This window comes from Muscardinus avellanarius (genome assembly GCF_963383645.1).
Source record: "Muscardinus avellanarius genome assembly, chromosome: 3".
Classification (NCBI taxonomy): Eukaryota; Metazoa; Chordata; class Mammalia; order Rodentia; family Gliridae; genus Muscardinus; species Muscardinus avellanarius.
Genome location: NC_137788.1, coordinates 141,876,126 through 141,901,674, shown reverse-complemented (window position 1 = coordinate 141,901,674; position 25,549 = coordinate 141,876,126). Strand labels below are relative to the sequence as shown.

Genomic DNA, 25,549 nt, shown 5'->3' with positions numbered 1-25,549 from the left:
ACTCCTTGCACTGAAAGGGCTTTTGTCTTTTTCTAAGGTCTCCATGCATTGCTAAGGGCCTCTCTCGAGTTGTGAGAAGTTCTCCTCGAGTGCTCCACACACCGGCTGGCGGGAGCGCCCGTTCTCGCCACTGCGGTGTCACACCCGCTGCCTGCACGCGCAGGGAAGGCGTGCGCCTCTCACACAGCAGGCGGCCTCCTGAGGTCACACTTGACCAAGTCTTATACTTAAAAAAGGATTAAGTTTTTACCTTATGGTGTTTCATTTTCTGCCTCTGTAAAATAAAAGCAATGGTGTAGTTCACTTGGACGGTCCTTTAGTTTTCTTCATGACCTATGGAGAATAATCAAGGAATGAGACGTCTCCTCTGCCTTGGGTTTCGGTCACGTGCAGACCCACCTAGGCACGACTCTTAACTCACATACGGAGCTCACGCTTCTGTGTGTGATATGAAGAGCCGGGGTGAACTAACCCAGAGCACCCACAATTCCCAGCAGCCTGGCCTGTAGCACTCCTCAGAACAAGAACAGTTTCATGAGCGTCTCCCAGTCTCAGCTCACACAGTTCCCCACTCCTGCCTTTCCTTTCTACTTATTTTCTGTTACCCAGAGTTGCAACAACCAGAGTGATCTTTTGAAGTAATAAAACTAGAACGGGCTGGTTGAGGGGAAGAATGGTGGGGTGGTCACTAACAGCAAAGACAACAGCAGGGGCAATGCAGCCAGACAAGTGTCAAACACAAGGACTGACACGCCTGTGGCGAACCCGGCTATTTCACATGGACAGAAGTCCCGCTGGCCAGGAAGCCCCGAACCTCCACCTAAACCTATGAAAACTTAAGGGCACCACAGAAAACACGAGTGTGGGAGCCAGGCTCACTGGGTCCAAATTCTCATTCTTCCACCCTTCAGATGTGTGACCTTGAGCTCAACCCTCCAGACTCTGCTTTCTCACTATAGATTGACAACAGTATTGCCGATCTCATACAGTTCCTAAGATGCATATGAGTTGCCATGTTTAAAATATCAACCACAGTGCCTGGCACACACACGTGAGGTTCAGGATTATATAATTTCTCTGATTTCTTTGCATCTGAAGAGTGGTATAGCCAGGTATGGCGAGGCACGCTTGTAATCCCAGTACTTGGGAGGCTGAGACAAGAGGACCGCAGGTCCACAGCCAGCCTCTGCAACCTGTAAGGCTCTCTTGAACCTAGTGTAGCCCTGTTAGAAAATGAAAGAATAAACTAGGGCCGGGTGTCACTTGGAGGTAGAAGGTCCCTGGGTCAAATTCCCAGGACCACACACACACACAAAAGAAAAAGTTGTGTTTTTGGCACGAGGGTATTATTAAATAGGGGAATGAACGACAGTATCATTGTAGGCTGGGATGTCAGGCTCTGGGGTTTCCTCAGGAGAGCTGAAGAGACTGCCCGAGGTTTACATTCCCAGAGCACAAAAGGCAAACGTGAACAAACCTCTCAAGTGTGGCTGATAAGTGAAATGCAGCTTCATGGTGCAGTGACAGGAGGACACTCTTGGTGAAAGGCCGTCCACGAATATGATTTAAGTTATAAAATACCTTAGCTGGGCATAGTGGAGCACACCTGTAATCTCAGTACTTGGGAGCTTGAGACAGAAGGATTGCAGATTCAAGAACGGCCTCAGCAACTTAGACCCAGTTTCAAAATAAAAGAATATGGGCTGGAAGCATAGCTTGGAAGTAGAATACCTGCCCCTAAAATAGATTAAATATGCTTTTATGCTATGATTTTCACAACCTAAATATAAAGTAATACTCCGCATATCCTAGCCTCTGCAATGAACTGTCATTTGAGACTCCAAATTGACTTTCATCACAAATGTCTCATCACACTTGGTCAAGGCCTTCCTGTCTTCAGGGCCCAGTCTCTGTTCTGAGTCTGGGGCTGGGGTGGCTCAGTTATTTAGCTGTTGCTCTGGGTGGCTACAATCATGCGAGACCTTGTTGGGTCTGGCCTTGGTGCTTGTAGTGGCCAAGCACCACCAGGTGTGAATTTATAGCCTTCTGAGCCTGCAGCACGGTTGGCTGGGTTACTTTAACCCACAGACAGGACTGCTGGTGGTCCTGTGGTCATTGTTAGCGATCCTGCAGGGGCATAACCAACTTCCTACGCTAGGTCCCTCCCACCCAAATGTCCCTAGGGACTGTCTTGTAACTCATGTCTCTGCTGTGTCTGACTATTGCCTCTGCCCCCACCTCCACAGGGATGATTTGCAAACTCACAGATCCTGTGGTCGGTCTGTTGTCGCACAATCCCTGCAGCCATGCACGCTCCCACTGGGATGCTTTGTGGACTCATGGTTTTAATGAGAAGCACTCGGGCCCCTTCAGGTAGAAATGAGCTCAGCTGTAGCCACAGATTTCAATGGACAATTTGTCTAGTTGATCCATAGATTCGTAGTGGTCTTGACAAGATGGGATGTAGCCACTGGAGTCTGCAGGATGGTCCTGGCATTCCTCTGTCCAAGTTCACCTCCAGCTATAGGATTTTGCTGGGAAATCTTGCTACGTGATCTGGGGAGTAGAGTCTCGAGGTATTGACTTGGAGAGAAAAGTGAGATTGCTTTTGATGACAGTCTTCTGCAGTCACTGCACAACAGGATTCTGCTTTCTTGTTCCAGCTGGTCTCTGAGAGCCACTGGTCCTGGCAGCCTCCAGTCCCCGCTGGCTCGGCAAGATGGTGCCGCCTGCACTCTGCTCACCAGGTGAGACATGGGAGTTCTGATCAGTCCTCTCTCTCTGTGCTGCATCCAATTCCACCACATTCTGCCTGTTTTCTGTTGAGTTCTGACTGCATTGACTGCTTTTCTTCTCTCTTTTTTTTTGTTCTTTTTTGGTGGTACTGGGAATGGAACCCAGGGGCTTTCTACCTCCAGGCTATACTCCCAGACCTATTTTGCACTTTATTTGTAAACAGGGTCTCACTAAGTTGCTGAGAGCCTCACTAAGTAGCTGAGCTGGCTTGGAGCCTGTGCGATCCTCCTGTCTCAGCCTCCCAAGCGCTGGGATTACAAGCGTGCGCCACGCCTGGCTTGCTTTTCTTCTCTTCCCAAGAAGCAATCTTCCTGCTGGTTGAGTTTCAAGTCTTGAAGCAACTGAAATATACACACAGTCTTCCTCTATTCTGCAATCTTTAATCTCCCAGAATTTGTTCCAAATTTTTCCTAATCCTTTTAATATTTGTATTAATGGTAGAAATGTCACTTGACTTACTCCTTTTGTGTGTGTGTGCTTGGTACTGGGGATTGAATGTAGGCATTCTATCTTTGAGCTATGCTGCAGACCTTGTTTTTTTGTTTTGAAACCATCTCTCACTAGGTTGCTGAGAGCCTCACTGCACTGCTGGGGCTGGTCTCCAACCTGTGATCCCCTTTTTCAGCTGCCTGAGTACTGAGATTATAGGTGTGCACCACTATGCCTGGATTGACTCCCCCTACCCTTGTGGTACTGGGGACTGAACTCAAAGAAACTGTAACTCTGAGTGATGCCCGCAGCCCTATTTTATTTTTCACTTGAAAACAGGGTCTTGCTAAGTTGCTGCATCTTCCTAGGTCACGGAGCGTCTCACTACATTGCTGAGGCTGATCTCGAACCTGTGATCCTCCTGATTCACCCTCCCAACTACTGGATTACAGGTGTGCACCACCACACTGGCTTTTGATTTTTTTTTTTTTTTTTTTTTGCGGGTCTGGGGATGGAACCCAGGGACATTCGACCTCTGAGCTACAACCCCTACCTTATTTTTTATTCTTTATTTTGAAACCGGGTCTCACTGAGTTGCAGAGGGCCTCACTAAGTAGCTGAGGCTGTCCGCGAACTGTGATCCTCCGGGTCTCATCCTCCTGAATGCTGGGATTACAAGCGTGCACCACCGCGCCCGGCTTGACTTATTCTTGATATCTTTCATTTATGTCTTTTTTCCCCTAATCAGCATGCCTAGAGATTTATGAACTGCATTGATCTCAAAGAACCACCTTGTGGCTATACTGGTTTACTGATTTTCTACTGTTCTTTTGCTTCTAATTCTATTGATTCTTACACTAGCCTTTATGTCATATCTTCTGCTTATTTTGGATTTGACTTTTTTTTTAAGTCTCCCTAGTGCCCCATGAATTGTGAGATTTTCAGTCTCACCAGTGAGAACAGGACCCTTTCCTGGCCTGTGTGGATACTAGGCACCTCCAATCCCATCAGGAACTCTCAGTTTGCCTTCTCAACTCAGGGCATCTACAAGCTCAGGCCTGAAGCTTTCTCGTCCGTGATCTAAGGAGATCATCGCCTCCCTGGCTTGTTTTCCAGCTCTCAGGGTCACAGGCCTTTGTTGCCTGAGATCAGTGTTTTGAAAACCACTGCTTCATGTCTATTTTTTATTGTTTCAAGTAAAAGGAAGTGAATCCAACAATGTGCGCTATTCTAACCAAATGCAGACATCTCAAAATAATTTTAAAATGTTAACTTCTCCTACTAGTTTCCAAATGATTTGCTTATCCATACAGATAAAACTCCTTCTCCTCATATACCGGCTCACTTCAGAAAACTTGATGAAACCAGTCCCTTCATATCTGTGTAGCATATTACAGCTAGCAACGTAATTTCATGTCAAGATAACCTTGTTTTCTTTGGAAAAAACCTGTGTCATACTGCTAATAAGAAATTTATCTTCATGTGAAAAATGGTGCTAAGCCCCAAATCCATGGAAAAACTCTTGGAGTCAACCTTTTGTCGTTGTTGTTGTTTTGGTACTGGGGATTGAACCTGGGGGAATTCTACCTCTGAGCTACACGCCCAGCACTCTTTTATTTTTTATTTTGAAATAGGGTCTCACTAAGTTGCCATCCTTGAACCTGTGGATTCTCCTATCTTCCTGTCTCAGCCTTCCAAGTACTGGAATTACAGGTGTGTGCTACAATGCCCAGCTGAGGGTCAACCTTTTAAGGTAGGTCAGAATCCAAAACCTTACACGGAACACAACAAAAATCTCATCTAAGATTTCAAAATAACCATTCATTTTAAGTTTACTCACTGTGATGGAGACTTGCACTGCTTGTCTCTGCCAGGTTGATATCATCCTGGACTGAGCTGGCCCTCTGAGGGTGGCCCTTCCTGACAGTAAAGAGGAGAGAAACATACAAGTGGGAAGTGGGCGACTGGAAAGCATCAGGAGAGCTAGCACGCACGCTTGAACCTGAAGTCTGGAGGCTCGTTTTCTTTCCTCTCCTATCTGAAATCCACAGGGCGGCCTCAAACGATGCTGCCCTATTTGGCAGATGCACCAGCGCAGGAGGCCATCTGTGAGGGGTCAGATGCTGTTGATGCCCTGTATCCTTGTTCCTTTATGACAGCACGGCTACTCTAGCTCGGGAAATGAGGAATTCTCTTTAGATGTGCTTCTAACCGGTTTCAGTTAGTCTTTCAAATATACATCTTTAAGCTCTCTTAGCTGACTGTGAGGCTTACTGGAAAGCACACTCAGGTTCACTTTCTTCTACATGACAAGCAGGAGTGCCAACACCATTTATTGAAAATTCTGTTATTTCTCCACTGCTCTCCAGACACGGTCTCTGCTGCATGTTAAATATCTACACGTGCTGCTTGCTTCAGGCTTTTTGTAGCCACGTTTCCTTACAAGTTTAGTAAGTTTTTATTAAGAAGGTTGAAAGATTTTCTTTTAATCTATGAATAAAATGAAATACATTGTGTGTGCGTGTGTGTGTGTGCGTGTGTGTGCGCGCGTGTGTGTGTGCGCGCGTGTGTGTTTGTGTGTGTGTATGTGTACGCATGCGCTGAACTGGGGATTCAACCCAAGGCCTTGTGCATGTTAGCTGAGCACTTTCCCACTGAATTACATCCCCAGTCTTTTTCTTTTCTTTCTTTTTTTTCTTCTTTCTTTCTTTGTACTGGGGATTGAACTCCGGGACAGTTTACCTGTGAATTATATCCCCATTCCTTTTTATTTTTTATTTTATTTTTCTTCTTTTTTTGTGGGTCTGGGGATGGAACCCAAGGGCATTTGACCCCCAAGCCTCAGCCCCTGCCCTATTTTTTATTCTTTATTTTGAAACTGGGTCTCACTGAGTTCAGAGGGCCTCACTAAGTAGCTGAGGCTGTCCGCGAACCGCGATCCTCCAGGTCTCAGCCTCCCAAATGCTGGGATTACAAGCGTGCGCCACCATGCCCAGCTTATTTTTTATTTTATTTTGAAAGAGGGTCTTAATTAGTTGCTGAGATTGGCCTTGAATTTGTCATCCTCCTGTCTCAGCTTTCCAAATACTGAGATTACAGGTGTGTCCCATTGTGTCCTTCTTTCTTTCATTTTTTTTTTTTAAATCAGGGCCTCACTAAGTTGCCCAAGCTGTTCTTGAACTTGTGACTGTCCTGAGCAACTGGGATTACAGACATGTACCACCACACTTGGTTGTTAATTTTTTAATGTTATGTTAACTTTGCATTTCTAGAATAAATTCAAGATCATCAGAGAACTTTTCTGGTAGGTTTAAAATCTGATGCATTGGTGCATAACCATAATAGCCATCTGTTCAATGGGTATAAACAAACAAATAAAAAAAATAACCACATTGCTGAATATGGTTTATTAATCTTTAATCTTTTACATCTAAGTTAATAAAATTGGTCCTTAATTTTCTTATTCATACTGTGATTAATTTTATGTGTCAAGTCAGCTGAGTTGTGATAACCCAGATATTTGATCAGACATTTTTCTTGATGGTTCTATGAAGGTGTCTTTTTGGATGAGATGAATATTTGTTTATTTACTATTTAGTTTGTTTGTGGTACTAGGGATCAAACCAGGGTAACTCTACCTCTGGAGGTATACCCCCAGTCCTTTTTATTTTCTACTTTGAAACAAGTTCTCACTAAACTGCTGAGTGTCTTGTTAAGTTGCTAAGGTTGGCCTCAAACCTGCAAACCTCCTCTCTTAGCTTCCTGGGCTACAGATGTACATTTAAAATTTGATTTTGAGTAAAGCAGATTGCCTTTCAAAATGTCAGTGGGGCTGGGCGTTGGTGACACACACTTATAATTCCAGCTTTGGGAGGCTGAGACAGGAGGATCACAGTTCAAGGACAGCCTCAGCTACTTAGTGAGGCCCTTTGCAACTCAGTGAGAGCCTATTTCAAAATAAGGAATAAAAAATAGGGCTGGAGGCTATAGCTCAGAGGTAGAATGCTCCTGGGTTCCAAGAAGAAGAAGAAGAAGAAGCAAGAAGAAGAAAGAAGGAGAAAGAAGGAGGAAGAAGGAAGAGGAGGAGGGGGGGGAGGAGGAGGAGGGGGAGGAGGAAGAGAAGGCCTTAATAAGACTGACCTCCCTTTGCGTAAGAAAGAATTCTGTCTGCTAACATCCTCTGGACTTAAACTGTAACACTAGCTCTTCCTTAGGTTTCTAGCCTAATGGCCCACAGGCTTGAAATGCAATATAGCAGTTTTTCCTCTGGGTCTCTAGCCTTCTGCCCCCCCCCAATAGATTTTGGACTCCCTAGTCTCCATAATTGCTTGAGTCAATTCCTTAAAGTGTGTGTGTGTGTGTGTGTGTGTGTGTGTGTGTGTGTGTGTGTGTTAGTTTTCATATCCTGCTGGTTCTGTTTCTTTGGAGAACTCTTGAAGCCTTAAGTCCCAATGTATTTGAAGGCAGGTATTTAGGGAGATAATTAAGATAAAATGAGAGCGTCAGCAGGGTGGGGCCCTAACCTGGCAGGGAGGTGGCCTTATAAGAAGGGAAGTCACTAGAGATTTTCTCTCTCATGCACATGCAGGGAAAGGCTGTCCACAGCCAGGAGGAGGGGCCTCACCAGAAACCAACTGGGATGGCATCTTGATCTTGGGCTTCTAATCTTCAAAACTGTGAGAAAATAAATGTCTGTTGTTTACATCACCCAGTCTGTGGCATTTTGTTATAACCACCTCAGCAAAGGGATTCGCTATCTTTGCAGGTGTGGGTCTGAAAGTGGTACTAGTCTAAAGAAAGAATAAGTGAATATTCTCTATCTATGGTAGTATGTAGTTTGTTTATTTTAAGAAATTATGGGGTTTTTTTAGTATTTTTACATTTAAGCTAAATTTCCAAAAATTTACTGGCATAAAGTTATCTAAGATATTCTTTCACTTTTTTGGGGGTGGCTGGGAATGGAACCCGGGCCTTGCTCATTAGGACAGAGTTCTACCACTGAGCTACAGCCCCAGCCCTCCTCCTATCTTTTCCGTCTACAGCACCTGAGTTGTACTTATACTTATACTGAGTTATACTTATACTTGTAATGTTAATTTGCGCCTTTTCTCCTTTTAATCATTGATAGAATGTTGTCAATTTTATTCATCTTTAATTTTAATTCAATTTTTTTATCTTTTGGTTCTGGACACTGAACTCAGGGGCATTATACCTTTGAACTACAACCCCAGCCCTTTTTACTTTTTATTTTAAAACACTGTCTCGCTGTTACTGAGGCTGGCCTTAAATCTGTGATCCTCTTGTCTCGACCTCCCAAGAAGTACTAGGATTACAGGCATGCTCTATCACACCCAGCTTTGAGTTTTTAAAATTGTAACTGTTTTATTTGTTTGAGCTCTATTTTGGTCTTTGTAAAATCTGCTTATTTCTAAGCCTCTCATTTTTTTTGCAATTTAATTTTTGTGTGTGTGCTGCTGGGGATTGCACCCAGGGAGAATCCACCTCTGAGGTACAACTGCAACCCTGTTTTATTTTTTATTTAGAAACAGGGTCTTACTGAGTTGCTAAGGGCATCACTAAGTTGCTGAGGCTGGCTTTGAACCTGAAGTTCTCCTGTCTCAGCATCATTTTCACAAGCGTTTGCTAGCATCCAGGGTGTATTTAATACACACTAATTAATGAGCTATGATAACATGTAACTCCTAAGTAAAACATTTTATGTTAAATTATTTTCACAAAATTTCAAAACACATTGAAGGCTGAAACCAATAAAATAAAAGTAACTTTCAGTGCACAGCCTTACTTCATGAAAGTAATTTTTCCTTTTGTCTCTGTTAGGAGTTTTCAGTCCTCCCACTTAACTGCCTGCTGCTCTCTCTGCAGAGATTTAAATCTCCTGTGAAGTTAGGGACAGGTCGACCTTGTTCGGTACTCTATTCACTAGGTCTAGTACACTGCCCAGGCCATGCACTGAAGAGCTGATCCTACATATTAACCACAGGTCTTAAGCTTTTATTTACGGTATTGCATAGGATGTTTTCTCTTATATTTAAGTTTTAAAATAAACCTCATCTAAATATTTAGGTGTTTTTGGCATGATGACTAAGATCTAACTTACTAGATAGAAAAGTCAAGGTAAACAACAATAAGAGTAACAAAGAACAATTGAGACTGCTTATTAATAAGATGCCTTAAAATGACTTATTAATTTAACAATAAACTGTATTAGAGAGAGAACTCTAAACATAAGACAGTGCCTGGAAAGACATACAAGAGGGAAAGAGCACATTATCTAGTGAAATCACTACTCTGCATGCCACTTTTTCTCTTTTCAAGAGCATTTCTACTTTGGTTACCTGTAGAGGAAGTAGAGGGCTGCAATGGTAAATGTCACTAGAACAGTCAATGCCACGAAAGCTGCAAACAGGTTACTTTTGCTTTGGATGCTGGAACTTGGGAGAAAAACCTCCTCACAGCGAGCTCCTGTGTAATTCTCAACACATCTGCAGGATAAAATTTCAGATAAACATGCATCTCAGGTCCATGAGCTCATCTGGATGATAATGTAACTAGCATTAAGAAAGGAGCCTAGTTTCCAGATTGGGAATGTGAAATGCTTTCCTCTGACCTCAGAGGGACACAGTTATAATAAGACAAATTACTTCATGCAGTTTAATATTGGCTGTCTTCCATTTCCAGTTTTCTAATGGCTTAGAAACTCCAGAGAAACTATAAAGTATTCAGCCTTTTTATATTCTAGATTTTTTTCTTTTCTTTTTTTTAGATGGGGTCAGGCTATGTTATCCAAGCTGGCCTTAAACTACTGGAGTCATGTAATCCTCCTGACTCCGTATCCCAAGTAGCTTGGACGACAGATGCTACTTGTCTTTTATCTTCTAGATTTTCAATGATGCAAATTTTCATATATAACTTAATTAATCTAAAATTTATTTTGTGCCGGGCGTGGTGACGCAAGCTTGTAATCCCCGCGCTTGGGAGGCGGAGACAGGAGGATCGCACAAGTTCGAAGCCAGCAGCGCTAGCTTAAGAGACCCTGTTTCCAAATAAAAAAGTATAAAAATAGGTCTGGGAGTGTAGCCCGGAGGTAGAAGGGTTTCTAGGAACCCCAGTACCACCAAAAAGTAAAAATTTTTTAAAAAATTTATTTTGTTACATTTGGTATCGATGTAGCTCTAAATTTATTTTTCCTCAATATTACTAACTGGTTATTCCAATCTCAGTATTAAATAATGAATCTCTTATCCACTATTTAACAATGCCTACTTGTACACATATCAAATTTGTATAAATAGCATCATTTCTATTCTTTTCAATGACTACACATCTAATCTTGGGCATCTACCATCCTGCTTCAATACTGTGACTTTGTGGCATATATTAACATTTGGGACCTTTACTCCTTACCTTATTATCTTCCTTTTAATAGCATTTTAAATATTCCTACTAGCCAATTAATATTTTAAAGCCAAGTACTTTTGGCTCTCTGGAATATGACAGGGCTGGATATGTAGCTCAGTAGTAGGGCACCAAGGCCCTGGGTTTGATCTCCAGCACCACAAAATACAAACCAAAATACAACGTGAAAAGAAACGAAAAATTTTTGTTTTTATAATTCAGTAGGCCATGTGTGGTAGCACATGCCTGTAATCCCAGCAACTGAAGACGTTAAGATAGGAAAATCAAAAGTACACGGCCAGCCTGGGCAATATAATGAGACCCTATCTTAAAATTTAAAAAAATTTAGAAAGGACTGGAGATGTATTTCAGTGCCTAGCATATGTGAGGCTCTGGGATCAATCCCTAGTACTGAAAAAAATAGTAATAAATTATTTGTGCCTTTTAATGACTTTCTTTTCTTTTTTGGGGGGTGGGTGGGAGGACTATAGTTAAAAAAAAAGTTTTAGAGCCAGGCATAGTGACATATACCTGTAATCCCAGTACTTGGGAGGCTGAGAAAGAAGGATCGCAGGTTAAAGGCAAGACTCAAAAATTTAGCGACACCTATTTCAAAATAAAAAATAAAAAGGGCTGGAGATGAGGGAGAATGCCCTGGGTTCAACGCTCAGTATCACCCCATCGCCCAAAAAAACCTTTTAGTCATTAAAAGAAATTCCTGCCATAGTTATAAAATAATTATTAAGTTCTGAAATAATGTTTAAAATAAGGTTCAGGAAGATGGCGACTGAAGGAAATAGCACATATCAGTCCTGCTGACACTCAAGTCTCTATTGCCTTGAAAACCATGTTCTGACAAAAGAAAGAAAACAGCATAAGTTTAAGAAGAGCACGGCAAGTGGAAGGCAGCACAAAAAAACCTAGAAGGCAGAGCAGAGCAGAAAAGGACCCCACCTGCCTCCAATGGCTGTGGCTGTGGGTGGTGCCATCTTGCCTTACCACACCAAACTGCTAGAGACCCACACACAAAAACCCCAACAACTTGAAATGAAGTAAGTGGCTACAGTTCATCAAAATTGTAAGTCGTCAGTTCCTTCTGCACAAACACTGGCTATGACTTGCAACAGTGGCAGCAGAGCTCACCATGCCCTTCAGAGACCCAGAGTAGTGCTCAACAACACTGTAAGTGAACCCACCATACCCACAGGAGATTGCTCAACTAGCACTCTGTCAAGTAGGGACTTCGCAGCCAGCAATAAACTCTCAGGGTCTGAGACTTTGCAGTTCAACCCAGTGAAGGTGGTGGTGGAGTCTGCTGTTGGACATAGCGGGGGCTCTGATTAGCAGTGAGCACCCAGGGATAATTAGGCAAAAAAGCTGACAGTCCCCAGGGTTCAGAGCCCTAGTAAGACCTCCAAGATCATCAGAGGTTGATAAACAAGTAGAGGAAACTTAAAGAACCCCATTTAGACAAAAATCAGAAAAAAGTTTCACCACGCCACATAATAGTGAAACTGACAACTTAGAAGCCAATGAGAAAATCTTAAAGGCAACAAAAACAAAAGGCCAAGTGGCAGTCAGAGGCAAGCCAATTAGAATCACCCCATACTTCCCGAACCAAGTCATGAAAGCCAGAATGGCCCAGAGTAATATATTCCAAACTCTGAAAGCAAACAACTTGCAGCCCCAATTTTCCTACCCAGCAAAACTATCTCTCAAATTTGACAGGGAAATAAAAATTTCCACAACAAATTTAAGCTGAAAGAATTTATGTCTTCTAAACCAGCATTAGATAATTTGCTGAAAGAGATTAATTGCAAAGAAGAAATACATAATAGTAAACACAACCAGCAACAACAAAAACCCCCAAAATAGCCAAACCCCCAGAATAGCCAAAGTAGTTCTCAGCAACAAAACCATGCAGGAGGAAACACAATACCTGACTTTCAACTATACAACAAACAAAGCCATAGTAATAAAAACAGCATGGTACTGGCACAAAAACTGATACATAGACCAATGGAGCAGAATAGAAGACTCAGAAACAAATCCGCACACTTAAAGCCAACTGATTTTTGACAAAGAGGCCAAAAATATATACTGAAAAAGAGATAGCCTCTTCAACAAATGGTGTTGGCAAAACTGATCATAGGCAGAAAAATGAAAATAAACCCCATTTTCCCACTCTGCAAGAGTCAATTCAAGATGGAGCAAAGCCTTAGAAATTAGACCAGAGACCTTGCAGCTCCCTGAAGAGGGCATAGGTCCAACACTGCAATACTTAGGCACAGGTAAAAACTTTCTCAACAAGAACCCAAAGGCACAAGAAACTAAAAAGCAGATTAATACATGGGATTGCATTAACCTGAAGAGCTTCTGTAAAGCAAAGGAAACTATCACAAACCTAAACAGAAAGCCAACAGAATGGGAGAAATATTTTGCCAACTTCTCTGATAGATAACTAATACCTAGAATATAATGAGCAAGTGAACTAAAACGACACTTCACAAAAGAAGAAATTCAAATGGCCAATGTATGAAAAATGCTCAATATCATTAGCAATCAGAGAGATGCAAATCAAAACTACCCTGAGATTTCATCTAACTCCAACTAGAATGGCAATCATTCAAAACACACACAACAGTAAGTGCTGGTGAGGATGTGGAGAAGTGGGAATTCTAACACATTGTTGGTGGGATTGCAAATTAGCACAACCACTTTGGAAAAAGGTATGGAGGATCCTCAGAAAAGGAAAAAACTTACCATATGATCCAGTAATACCATTTCTGAGTATCTACCCAAAAGAATGGAAATCAAACTACCAAACTAATGCATACATATCTATGTTCATAGCTGCACAATTTACCATTGCCAAACTATGGAACCAGCCAAGATATCCATAAACAGATGAATGTATTACAAAACTAGGGGATATGTACACAATGGAATTGTACTCAGCCATAAGGATAAAATTATGCCATTTATAGGGAAATGGATGGAACCAAAGAACATTATGCTAAGTGAGATTAGTCAGTCACAAAAAGTAAACATGATATGCTCTCCTAATCTGTAAAAGCTAGGGAGAAAATCGGTCATAGGAAGAACTCTAGACAAAGAAGGAGATACTATAGATGAACAAAGAAGATGACCTAACTGAGAGGATGGGAGGAGGAACGCACATGATGCACATTCACAAACATATCAAAGTCAATCGCTATGCCAAACATAGTGATTGGAGGGAGATGGAGGGACTGGGTAAGGGCTGAGTGATGTGTGCATGTATGCCTCTACCATCTTGTACCCCATTAAGATGTATGACTGCAGTACACCAATAAAAAATTTAAAAAAAAACAAAATAACGTTCAGTTTCCATTCTAGAAAACAAACTCGAATCCTGAATAAATCAACCCTGAAACGAGACAGAGTAACTTCTTTTGATAAGGGAAATTTGCTTTAAAAAGCTATCAACTCATTATTCAAATTTCTTAGGCTGTTCGAGTTTAGGTACAATTAAACTTCAAGGAAAAAGGAAAAACCAGCTGATGCCACTAACATAAATGTTCTTCCTAGATGAAAAACACCAAGTTGGAAGACATCAGGCAATATAGAAGCTTAGTAGTCATGTCAAGAATTAAGCAAATAGAAAGGCAATTGATGAAAATCAGCCAAGTCGAGGGTGATCTCAGTCTTAGAGCCGGAGCAAAGGAAACACATTCTTGTGGGGAAAGCGAAACTCTAACGGTAACTTTAAGCAAAGCTTTTATCCAAGAAATGGATTTTAAATTTTAACCTAAAAGTGAATTTTAAATTTTCAGATGTTTATCATATGAAAAAGTAAACAGTTTATTAGTGATTATATATAAAGAGTCTACTTTGTTGTTTTGTTTTTTGTGGTACTAGGAATTGAACTAAGGCATATTCTACATCCAAGCTACACCCCTAGCCCTTTTATTTTATTTTATTTATTGGAAACAGGGTCTTGCTAAATTGCTGAGGTCCTCACTAAGTTGTTGAAGCTGGCCTCGAACCTGTTATCCTACTGTCTTGGCTTGCAAGTACTGGGAGTATAGGTATGCATCACCACACCTGGCCAAGGAGTCCACTTTTACAAGTCTAGCTTGCTTATGACAATGTTCAGACTTCTGTTACAATACAAATATAAAATTTCAGGTAAGCATAACTAATCAACCCCTTTACAAGTCAATAAGGACGGGTGAATTTAGAGGGGCAACTGGTAGTACTAGCTGAGCAAAACCAGAAGGGCAAGTACTGCACCAGCAGTAAGAAATACACACAACTAAGTTTCTTTTGTCTTTATATGAATAACTCTCGTGCTAAAAATATTTCTGTTTTGTTTTCTGCAGTTTTCCAAGTAGCAAACATTTGTGCCACCTGAAGAGGTAAATACAAAACACTAAGGGTTCATGCCCATTTTTCTATAATTGAAGATTAATGATGAAATGTGTGTAAACAAATGCTCAGTCAGGTGATAAACTCCAAAACTCAGAATCTAGGTTATACATTGATTTTTCTGGCTGGATGCTACCACTAATCTGACCTTTAACACAGTAGCTATATGTCGAGTATACCACACAGGAAGCAAATTAGATTTTATAGTGTTCAAGATACATAGGCACAACATTAGAGACCTTTATAAGAAGAAGAGCCAAGTTTGAATCATGTGAACAAATAAGAGTGCTGTTTAGCTTTAAGAAAGAACACTGGACTGTGAGCTGGAAAAAAATTACTTCTGAGTCTACTTTCCTGCTTGTTGGCTAAGGGGTCTTGGGCAAGTCACTTAAGCTAAGATTCTGTAAAATCAAAACATAACCATCTGCCTTAATTATTTCATGGGGCTATCATCGGAACAAATAAGACAGTCTCTGAAGGTGTTGTCCACACTGAGTCATGTGGTGCAAGGGAAACTCAAATGAAGGCAGTCACCTTACAAAGGCCATGTTTAGGTCCAGCGTCCAGCTATGGGAAGTAACCCGCCTAAGAAAATTACAGCTAGAAAAGGGAAAGAGCATGGTGGTCAGTGAATGTGCTGTTACTATTTCTCAGAAACGAGCAACACATTTTATAACCTTATAAAAGAGCCCACTAACTAAAGAGACTAAATTTCAGTGCCATTTCAGTGGAACTAAGCTATCTTGGAGAGAAAATTCAAACAAAGCAACTTCAGTGGGCCAGTACTCCATGGCAATCAAAGTTCAACCTGAAATTCAGAAAAAAAGTAAAAAAGGAAGCCAAAGGAAAATAAAACTATTAGAACTGTTCAAGAAAATAAACTGAAGACACAGGCTTGGATCCCTTTAATAGCCCAGAGCCATACAACACACATACAGCCCAAATCCTATGACACTCCTACCAGAGTTTTCTAGGCTAAGAGCTCAAGGAAGACTGGCTTATGGCCTTTGCCTTTTTTTTTAAAACTAGTTCCATAAATGTAAGTTCATCAAGTATTTATTAGATTCCTAATAGTATATGGATATATTTAGCTAATATTCAACCTTGCAAAATTTTTGTTTAAAATACCACATATATTTCACATTAGTACCATTAAAAACTGATAATTATGAGCACTTCAAATTTATTAGTCCAGGTGTCCATCATTAGAAGGATAGATAAGCCAGGCATGGTGGGGCACACTTGTAATCCCAGCATTTGAGAGGCTGAGACAGGAGGATTGCAGTTTGCAGACAGCCTCATCTACTTAGTGAGGCCCTCTGCAACTCAGTGAGACCCTGTCTCAAAATAAAGAGTAAAAAATAGGGTTGAGGGTATAGCTTGGAGGTAGAATGCCCCTGGGTTCCATCCCCAGTACCACCAAAAAAAAAAAAAAAAAAAAAGGATAACAAAAATGTGAGATACACACGCACACGCGTGCACACACACACACACACACACACACACACACACACACGGATTTTACTTATCCATAAAGAACAACAAAATTATGTCATTTACAGGAAGATGAATGGAACTGGAGATTATTATACTGAGATTAGCCAGTCTCAGGAAGTCAAGGGCCAAATGTTTTCTCTCATATGTGAAAGCTGGAGAATAAATAAGAAACAAAGGGGATCTTAGAGAGTTGAGGAGAGACCAGTAGAAGATCAGGGGAAAGAGGCTCCCTAAGTGATCAAGTCTCTATTCTCCCTATTTTTCCTACCTCGAGAAAATGATCAGGGAAAAAAATTAAAACTATTCTAAAAAATTAAGTCTAATATTTAAAAATACCAGAAGAAAAAGTAAAACTACAAATAAGAAATTTGTACTTTTATATTTATATTTTCACAACCTATTATATGTCATGATTCTTGGTATGAAAATATACAACATACTTACTTGTATACACAACATATTTATTTATGTATAAAATGGTATATACCTGTTTTATTATTTATTTATTTTTGTGGTACTGCAAGTTGAACCCAGGGGCATTCTACCTCTGAGATATACCCCAGCCCTATTTTATTCTTTATTTTGAAACAAGTTCTCACTAAGTTGTGGAGGTTCTCACTAAGTTGTAGAGGGCCTAAGTTGCTGAGGCTAACCTTGAACCTACAAGCCTCCTGTCCCAGCCTCCCAAGTACTGGGATTACAAGCATGCACCACCATGCCTGGCTCCCGTTTTTCTTTTTAGTAAATATAAAATTATTCCTAAATATTATAAATAATATGTGAGTGGACCTTCTAACTGTAGAGATTCTTCCCTGTTGATGCTTGTTAAATCTTGAGGGCCCATCAAGACCATACACCAGGAACAGCTGGAAAGTCTATGCATTTAAACCACAGTTCTAAATGTATTCATGCTGGCATCTTACCTTCCCAGGCTTCAGGTCTCAACAACCTTCTAATGCAGGGAAAATTTCATGCCCCAGCTTGGAATAAGACAAAGAGAAGCCAGCGTCAGCTCACTTCCTGACAAAAGAAGTTAAGTGTTAGAGCAAAAGTCACAATTGTCACTGCATGGCGAGCCTGTGTGGAAAATGAAATCCTACTGATGTGACAGTGGGATATTTTTTAGCTGCCTTCCAAAGGAGATAGCGAATGATACAGAGAGTAACCAAAAGGATTACCAAAACGCAGAAGCAAACGCATGATTTGATATAACATCATTATACAACAATAAGAAGAAAAGGAGGGAACTCTAAAGCAGGACACTCACTACCTTTCACAGTCCTCAGCTTCCTGGAGCAGCACCGAGTAACCCGAGCTGGCTCTGAAGGGCATTTCTAACACTGAACAAGTGACACAGAGTAGTAAGACACACCTAGGCAGAAGAGAAGCAGACAGAGCAGACGTTTCACCGTTTCAGAACCACACCCCCAGGTGCGAGAAGCACAGTGATCTGGCAAACAGGGGCTTTCAAGGAGATTTATCCTCTTTTAAGTTTTGTTCTAAACACAGTGAGGTCAAGAAAGATATATCAGTCGTTTCTGGTGAGAGCACTAATCAAGAATCTTCAATCAGAAGGTTACTAAAGTCTTAGCAAAATGCATAAATAAATCCAACGGCTGTTTTATGAATTTGCATCTTTTTTCTATAAGTTTTGAGGCTGTATTTCTGTGCCTGAAAGGTGGTTTTTTGTTTTTTGGGTTTTTTTGGTGGTACTGTTTAAAGTGTGATCTGAGTGTTATAAATATTAGTAATTAAGACTGCAATGGTAGCTGGGCGTGGTGATGCACACTTGTAATCCCCGTGCTTGGGAGGCTGAGACAGGAGGATTGCGGGGCTTCAAAGCCAGCCTCAGCTACTTAGTGAGGCTCTCAACAACTTAGACCCTGTTTTCAAATAAAATATAAAATAGGTCTGGGAGTGTAGCCCCTGGTTTTCATTTCCAGTACCAAAAAAAAAAAAAAAAAAAAGACTGCAAGGGTGCTGGACATGGTAGTGCACACCTGTAATCCTAGTACCTAGGAGGCTGAGACAGGATAGCCATGGGTTCGAGGATGGCCTCAGCAAGTTAGCGAGATTCTCAGCAACCTAGTGAGACCCTGTTTCAGAAAAAAAAAAAAAAAAAAAGAGGCTAGGGGTGTAGTGTGGAGGTAAAAAAAAACCCTGGGCTCAATTCCCAGTACTAAAAAAAAAAAAAAAAAAAAAAAAAGACTGAAATGGAATAAAGAAGTTAGCAATTGCCATGGTCATATGGTCATGAGTGCCAAGTGAAAATAGGTACTCAGTGAATTAAAGCTGATGAAACTGATATTACTTGTGAGTTTATTGATAATAATTTTTGTGGTACTAGAGATGGAACTGAGGGGCTACCTCCAGGATACACTCCCAGACCTATTTTATATTTTGTTTGAAAACAGGGGCTCACAAAGTTGCTGAGAGCCTAAGTAGCTGAGGCTGGCTCCGAACCTGCGTGATCCTCCTGTCCAGCCTCCCAGTACTGGGATTACAAGTGTGCGCCATCACGCCCTGCTTGATGCTCAATAGATTCTGACACTGTGGAAAGACACAAATGTGTGAATCTATGTAAATGAGTCTTGGTTTATGGGTTAATGCTTTGAAGTATGAGTGTGTGTGTGTGTGGGGGGGGTACCTGGGATTGAACCCAGGAGTATTTTGCCTCTGAGCTACATCCCCAGCCTACTATATTTTTTTATTTTGAAACAGGGTCTCACTAAGTTGCTGAGGCTGGCTTTGTACTTGCAGCCTCCCAAGCACTGGAATAATAGGCATCCATCACCACACCTGGCTAAAAGATTGTTATTTTTTAACATCTGCATAATCTACACAGAAAGCAGCAATTCAGTATCTTGCCAGGATTTTGTTCAGTGCTTAATGGGGATTTTATAATATCCTGGATAATTTATGGGAAAAAAACAACTAAAATGAGAGGAGGAGGAGGAGGAGGAGGAGGAAGAGGGGGAGGAGGAGGAGGAGGGGGAGGAGGAGGAGGAGGAGGAGGGGGAGGAGGAGGAGGAGGAAGGGGAGGAGGAGGAGGAAGGGGAGGAGGAGGAGGAGGAGGAGGAGGAGGAGGAAGAGGAGGAGGAGGAGGAGGAGGAGGAGGGGGAGGAGGAGGAGGAGGACACTAAGGTTCTTTCCAGTCACGGTTATGTTACATGTTTGTTGTCTCTGAGTAGAGGTAACTAAGCACTGCTGCTCAGGTGCCTATAATACTGACTTAACCAAATTATCAGATCTTCACTGATAACTTTTTTCATTTTGTTTCCCCAAATTGGACCTTGAATTAAAAAAAAATAAAAACTTCTGGATATCATTTCTACCTAAAGAAGACCCCTGGAAAATTTCAATTTTTTACCTTATAAAATAAGATATGATAAAAAAATAATTAGAATGTTAAATAACACATCGAACAACAATCTCTAGAAGTGCCTGGAGATTTCTCGATGCCCTCACTTCCACGATATTTTTTCTTGTTTGTGAGATAAGGTCTGGTTATGTTTCCTAGGCTGATCCAGAACCTCTCAGCTCAAATGATCCTCCCTCTCAGCCTCTTCAGTTCCTGGAACCACAGGTACATGGTGCTCTGCCCAACTTTCATAATACGTTTTAAATTTCTGAACCAAGAGAAAAACTCATATTAAATAGTTAGGCACTGTCTTCGGGTAAAGGATATTTGATACCTTTCTCCATTCTGGCATTATTAGTTGTAGAAATAAATGAACTGTAGGTATTATCTTTCATCTACATGGCTTATTATTTAATCTGAAGTGGGGCAGAGGCTCTGCTCTCGGCAACAGCCAGAGTTTCTATTTTCAACCAAAAGAGACAGTCCCAGAGTCTTATGGAAAAGGAATGTACAAGATACTCCAATCTTCTAACTCTCCAAAGAATAGATTCTTGGGTATAAAGTTCTGATGGGATATTTGTTACATGGCTTTTTGTAAGCCAATGGACTGAGTTAAGTCCAGGATTTTTTTTTATGACTTGGAAACATTTTGTACAGTTTAGAAGCTCAGAAAAGCAGACTAACGCTTCACAAAAGCAGCATAGGACTGAATGAAATGGTAAGGAAAATCTGTCATGAAAACTCTATTGCCATTGATATTTTACTGCACTATATGTCTGATATTAAAAAACCCTTTCTCTTTCTTCTACAGCTATCTGTATCCCACGAAAATTTAGTAAACACTGGTTTTGCAAACTGGAACAAAATATTTTAAATGATCTGATGTCCTTGAATATTCCCTGACCCTCAAATTCAGAAGTTCTAAGTTCCTTTACTTTGCCTGAGAATGTAGTTATATGCATATGTTCAAAAATAATCTGTTTTCCTTTTTATTAAAACAGAAGCTGGGTGTGGGGACACACACCTGTAACTCCAGTACTTGGGAGGCTCAGACAGAAGGAACACAGGTTTGAGGCTAACCTCAGTAACACAGACTCTCAGCAACCTAGTGAGATCCTGATTCAAAAAATAAAAAGAGCTGGGGGTGTAGCTTGGAGGTAGAATTCCTCTGAATTCATTATTCAGTACTACACATACACACAAGAAAGAGATAAAATAAGGCAAACTTATGGGCAAGCAAGGCCTAACCTAGACTGCTATATTTGAGGATGATTAGGTATGATAAGCCCCCCCCCCTTTTTTTTTGCAGTACTGGGGATGGAACCCAGGGTCATTCTACCTCTGAGCTACATCCCCAGCCCTAGTTTTTATTTTGTATTTTGAAACAGGGTCATGCCGAATTGCAAAGGGCCTCACTAAGTAGCTGAGGCTGTCTGTGAACTGTGATCCTTCTGTCTACGAGCAAGTGCCACCATGCAGAGAAGTACATTGACGTCACTTATGGACATGCTAGCTACAAAGCTCACTTAATGAGACTGGCTTGCTCCTTGCTTTATAGGCCCCACAGGGTAAGAAAGTTATTTGTTGACAGACCAGGAAACTTAGGAAATTTGAGGGACTTCAAGACAAGAGAAACTCACACGAATTGAGGGACTACAGGTAAAATCTGGTTTCTTGAGCTTGCTTTCCTGGCCTCAGGATAGTAAGTAAAAAAGAAAAAAAAAGGCTTTAAAACTATACTAACACTTCTTATGACAACTTTCAGGTAGAAATTAGTTTTGTAACCTTCATGGATATTCAATATTGAGTGGCTGAAGTTTGCAAAAGCAACCTGAAGGTGACCCATATATTAATCAACACTCTTCATGTGTTTATTTAAGGCCATACCAGTACACACACACACGTGTGTGTGTGTGTGTGTGTGTGTGTGTGTGTGTGTGTGTGTGTGTGTGTGTGTTACTGGGGATTGAACCCTGAGACATTCTACCTCCAAGCTATACCCCTAGGCCTATTTTATTTTTATTTTGAAACAGGGTCTTGCTAGGTTGAGTCTCACTAGCTGCTGAGGCTGTCCTTGAATCTGTGATCCTCCTCTCTCAGCCTCCCAAATATTGGGATTACAAGCGTGCACCACCACACCCAGCAAATACCAGCCCCTCCTTCTAATACTAGCACTTTTTATGATCAAGAATAATCTTCGAGATTTTTATAGTCATTACCGGGGAGACGGTCACAGAAAATTATGGAGCACTTTGAGGTGGACAATTTTTTTCAGTACTGGTGACTGAAATCAGGGTCTTGTACATGCTAGCCAAGTGCTCTTTCTTCTACGGAGCTAAATCCTCGGCTTCCAGCCCTGCCTCCCCACGTGTGTGTGATACTGGGGATTGAACTCAGGAACATTTTACCTCTGACCTAGGCCCTCCCAGACTTTTAAAAAGATTTGCAAAGCTAAAAGCTTTTAATTAGCCAGGCTTGGTGGCACACAATTGTAATCCCCATGCTTGGGAGGCTGGAGGCAGGAGGATCGTACAGGTTTGAAGGCAGCCTTAGCTACTTAGTGAGGCTTTCGGCAACTGAGTGAGACCCTGTTTACAAATAAAATATAAAAAAATAGGTCTGGGAGTATAGCCCAGAGGTAGAAAGCCTTTGGGTTTCACCCCCAGTACCACACAAAAAAGGCTTTTAATTAAAATTATTAATTTTTAAAAATTCTGAAATGGAGGCTGGCTTCAAATCTATGATGATGCTTCTGTCTCAGCCTCCCGAGCACGCCCAGCACTTTGTGTGTGTGTGTGTGTGTGTGTGGAGGTCTGGGGATGGAACCCAGGGGCATTCGACCTCCAAGCTATACCCCCTGCCCTATTTTTTATTCTTTATTTTGAAACAGGGTCTCACTAAGTTGTGGAGGGCCTCCCTAAATAGCTGAGGCTGTCCATGAACAACGATCCCCCAGTCTCAGCCTCCCGAATGCTGGGATTACAAGCATGCGCCACCACGCCTGGCTCCAGTCCTTTTTGTGATAGGGTCTAAGATGTGTAGCCTGGCCTTGCATTACAAACCTCTTTTCTTAGCTTCCTGAGTAGCTGGGATTACTGGCATGCATCACTAAGCCTGGCTAGGTCTAAAAAAATTTACTATAACCTTGGTGAAATATAAGTGATGGTCTATTTGGAACCATAAAATTCTGCTTCTCTTCTCAATTTTTCTCCTACAAAAAAAGTTAAAATGCCTATATATCTCTTGGAAAAGCAAGACAGCAAGCTACAGTGACATAGCTCAATCCAAATGGAGATTTTCAGAAAGAAAGCATAATTTGAAAAAAGAAACCATGAGGCAGAAAAGCTAATTTTTTTCTACTTCACATTTAGTACCTGGTAACAGTCACACTTTCCTCGGGCAGTTACTGGAATACATGTTCCCGAATGAACTCCTGGGTACACAGAATCTGCAGGTATAGAGTCACAGAGGGGCTTATACTCAGAACCTCTCATCTACCTAATAAGGGACCTCAGAATGATTCACTGAGATCATATTTCAGAACACTTGGCATACTGAGGTGCTCAGTAATGTTTATTTATGAATAAATTTATGAATAAATGATCAAATTAGCTCTTTTCTTTTTTCTTGCGGGTCTGGGGATGGAACCCAGGGGCATTTTATCTCCGAGCTACAGCCCCTGCCCTATTTTTTATTCTTTATTTTGAAACCGGGTCTCACTGAGTTGCAGAGGGCCTCACTAAGTAACTGAGGCTGTCCGCGAACCGTGATCCTCCGGTCTCAGCCTCCCGAATGCTGGGATTACAAGCGTGCACCACCACGCCTGGCTCAAATTAGCTCTTGAATATGAACTTTGGCCACGAGTGGTGTTAAGTAGGGAAGGGAAATTTTATGAAAGGTGTTAAGTCTGAGAAGGAAATGAATATATAAATGGAGAAAGAGATAATGCAAAAAATCATTTTTTTGGTATTGCAGATTTGTGCATGCTAATCATATGCCCTTCCGCTGAGCTATGATCCCAGCCCAATATGTAAATTTGATGCACCAATGTTGTATTTATAGGTTTATGAAATTTGTTAAACTGGAATAATCTGACTACAAAGCAATAACTATGTGTATATGCATATATACCACATATATAATCTAGAAATACATCGTAATTATTCAGTGTTCTGAAAACGTTTTAGGAGACAATGCTGTTTTATAAAGACCCAATGCCTGTATCGGTTTTGGCTTAAGAAGCAGTGCCATAGGAACAGTGCTATGAGGACATGGCTTTGACAGACTCGTGACTGTCCACTCTGCGCTGTGAAACTTCTCTAACAAGTTTTAGACAGCTTTAGATGATTTTTAAAGGTTACTAAACAGCTACATAATGTAACCAGATACCTAACACTTGTGTTATATTTTCTTCCTATTGTGTTAATGTACTCAGTTGAGGTTCAGAAACAACAACATGCTTTTATTTCAGGCTGAAAATTACAGTAAATTCTCAAAAGAACAGTGTAAGTCCATAACAGAAATGCTGACACCTGAATATAGCAGAACAGCTCATCATAACTAGCGTTAGGCAGCAACAGCATTAGCTTGTGCTTAAGTCAGCACAGCTTGTCATATTGTTCTTTTCTTTTCTCCAAATTGAGTGAATTTTGATCCTTCTTTTTTGTATTTGGACTGTTTTAATGACATTTATTTGAACATGTAGGTTTAGAGAAGAAACACAAATAATTTTACCTTGGTGCCACTTTGTTAAGATATAATAGCTAAAATTAAAATTTTATAAAAGGCTATGTTTTATTAAAAAGTTATAGTTTGAATCATGACTATATAAAGTCAGATTCGTAAAACACTGACCAAAAAAGGACTCCCCCCAAAGTAAATAAACAATAATCTTTGATGAATCACCCAACTATAATATATTTTATTTTCTAAGTGCTATGTTTAGGACACGTATATGAGGCCTCTAAAACAGAATATATTGGCATTTTAATATTTAGATTTTTGCATGTCAAATAAACTTATTAAATCATCTGATCACCGTTGGGTGGTGGCCCACACTTATAATCCCAGAACTTGGGAGAGGGAGACAAGAGGATTGCAGGTTTGTGGCCAGCCTCAGTGACTTAGCAAGGCCCTCTGCAACTAAGGGAGACCGTGTTTCAGAATAAAGATAAAATAGGACTTGGGGTGTTGTTCAGAGGTAGAATGTCCCTGGGTACCATACACACATAAAAATTTGATCTGATGACATATTTTTCATGCTTCCCCCACATGTCCACTGTCAACAATTTAAACAAATGATTTATTAAAACAACACAAACAGTAAAGCGCTAGGCTAAAATTGCACTGCACATGGTAATTTGAGTTTCTTTGTTTTATATTATTAATCTTATAATTGCCATGTAAAGACTTTTAGAATTATTTTACTGACAAATTAACTAATTTATGCTTTTTCTCGAAAAATTTTGTGGGTATATATAAAGTACCTAAAACATTATTTGACTTTTACTGATTATTTTTATTCATTTGATAATCTTATACTCAAACTATATGTATGAGAAAAATTTTGCTTCACATAGGTCTACAATCTAGAACCGGATCAACTCCTGAGTAGTATAGGAGTTTCAGATAATTCACTTC

At 40.8% G+C, this 25,549-nt stretch overlaps 1 protein-coding gene across 1 annotated transcript in view; it reads right to left on the bottom strand.

Annotated features, from left to right (window-relative positions):
* Nucleotides 1-5,057: 5,057 nt before the first annotated feature.
* The window catches only part of NRG4 (neuregulin 4), a gene marked incomplete at both ends in the record, with an annotated part of 29,838 nt that continues 9,346 nt past the window's right edge, over nt 5,058-25,549 (bottom strand). The window contains 2 exons of the mRNA XM_080691667.1: nt 5,058-5,145; nt 9,582-9,728. Coding sequence (XP_080547793.1) covers nt 5,058-5,145; nt 9,582-9,728 — 235 coding nt within the window. The remainder of the gene's footprint in view (nt 5,146-9,581; nt 9,729-25,549) is intronic.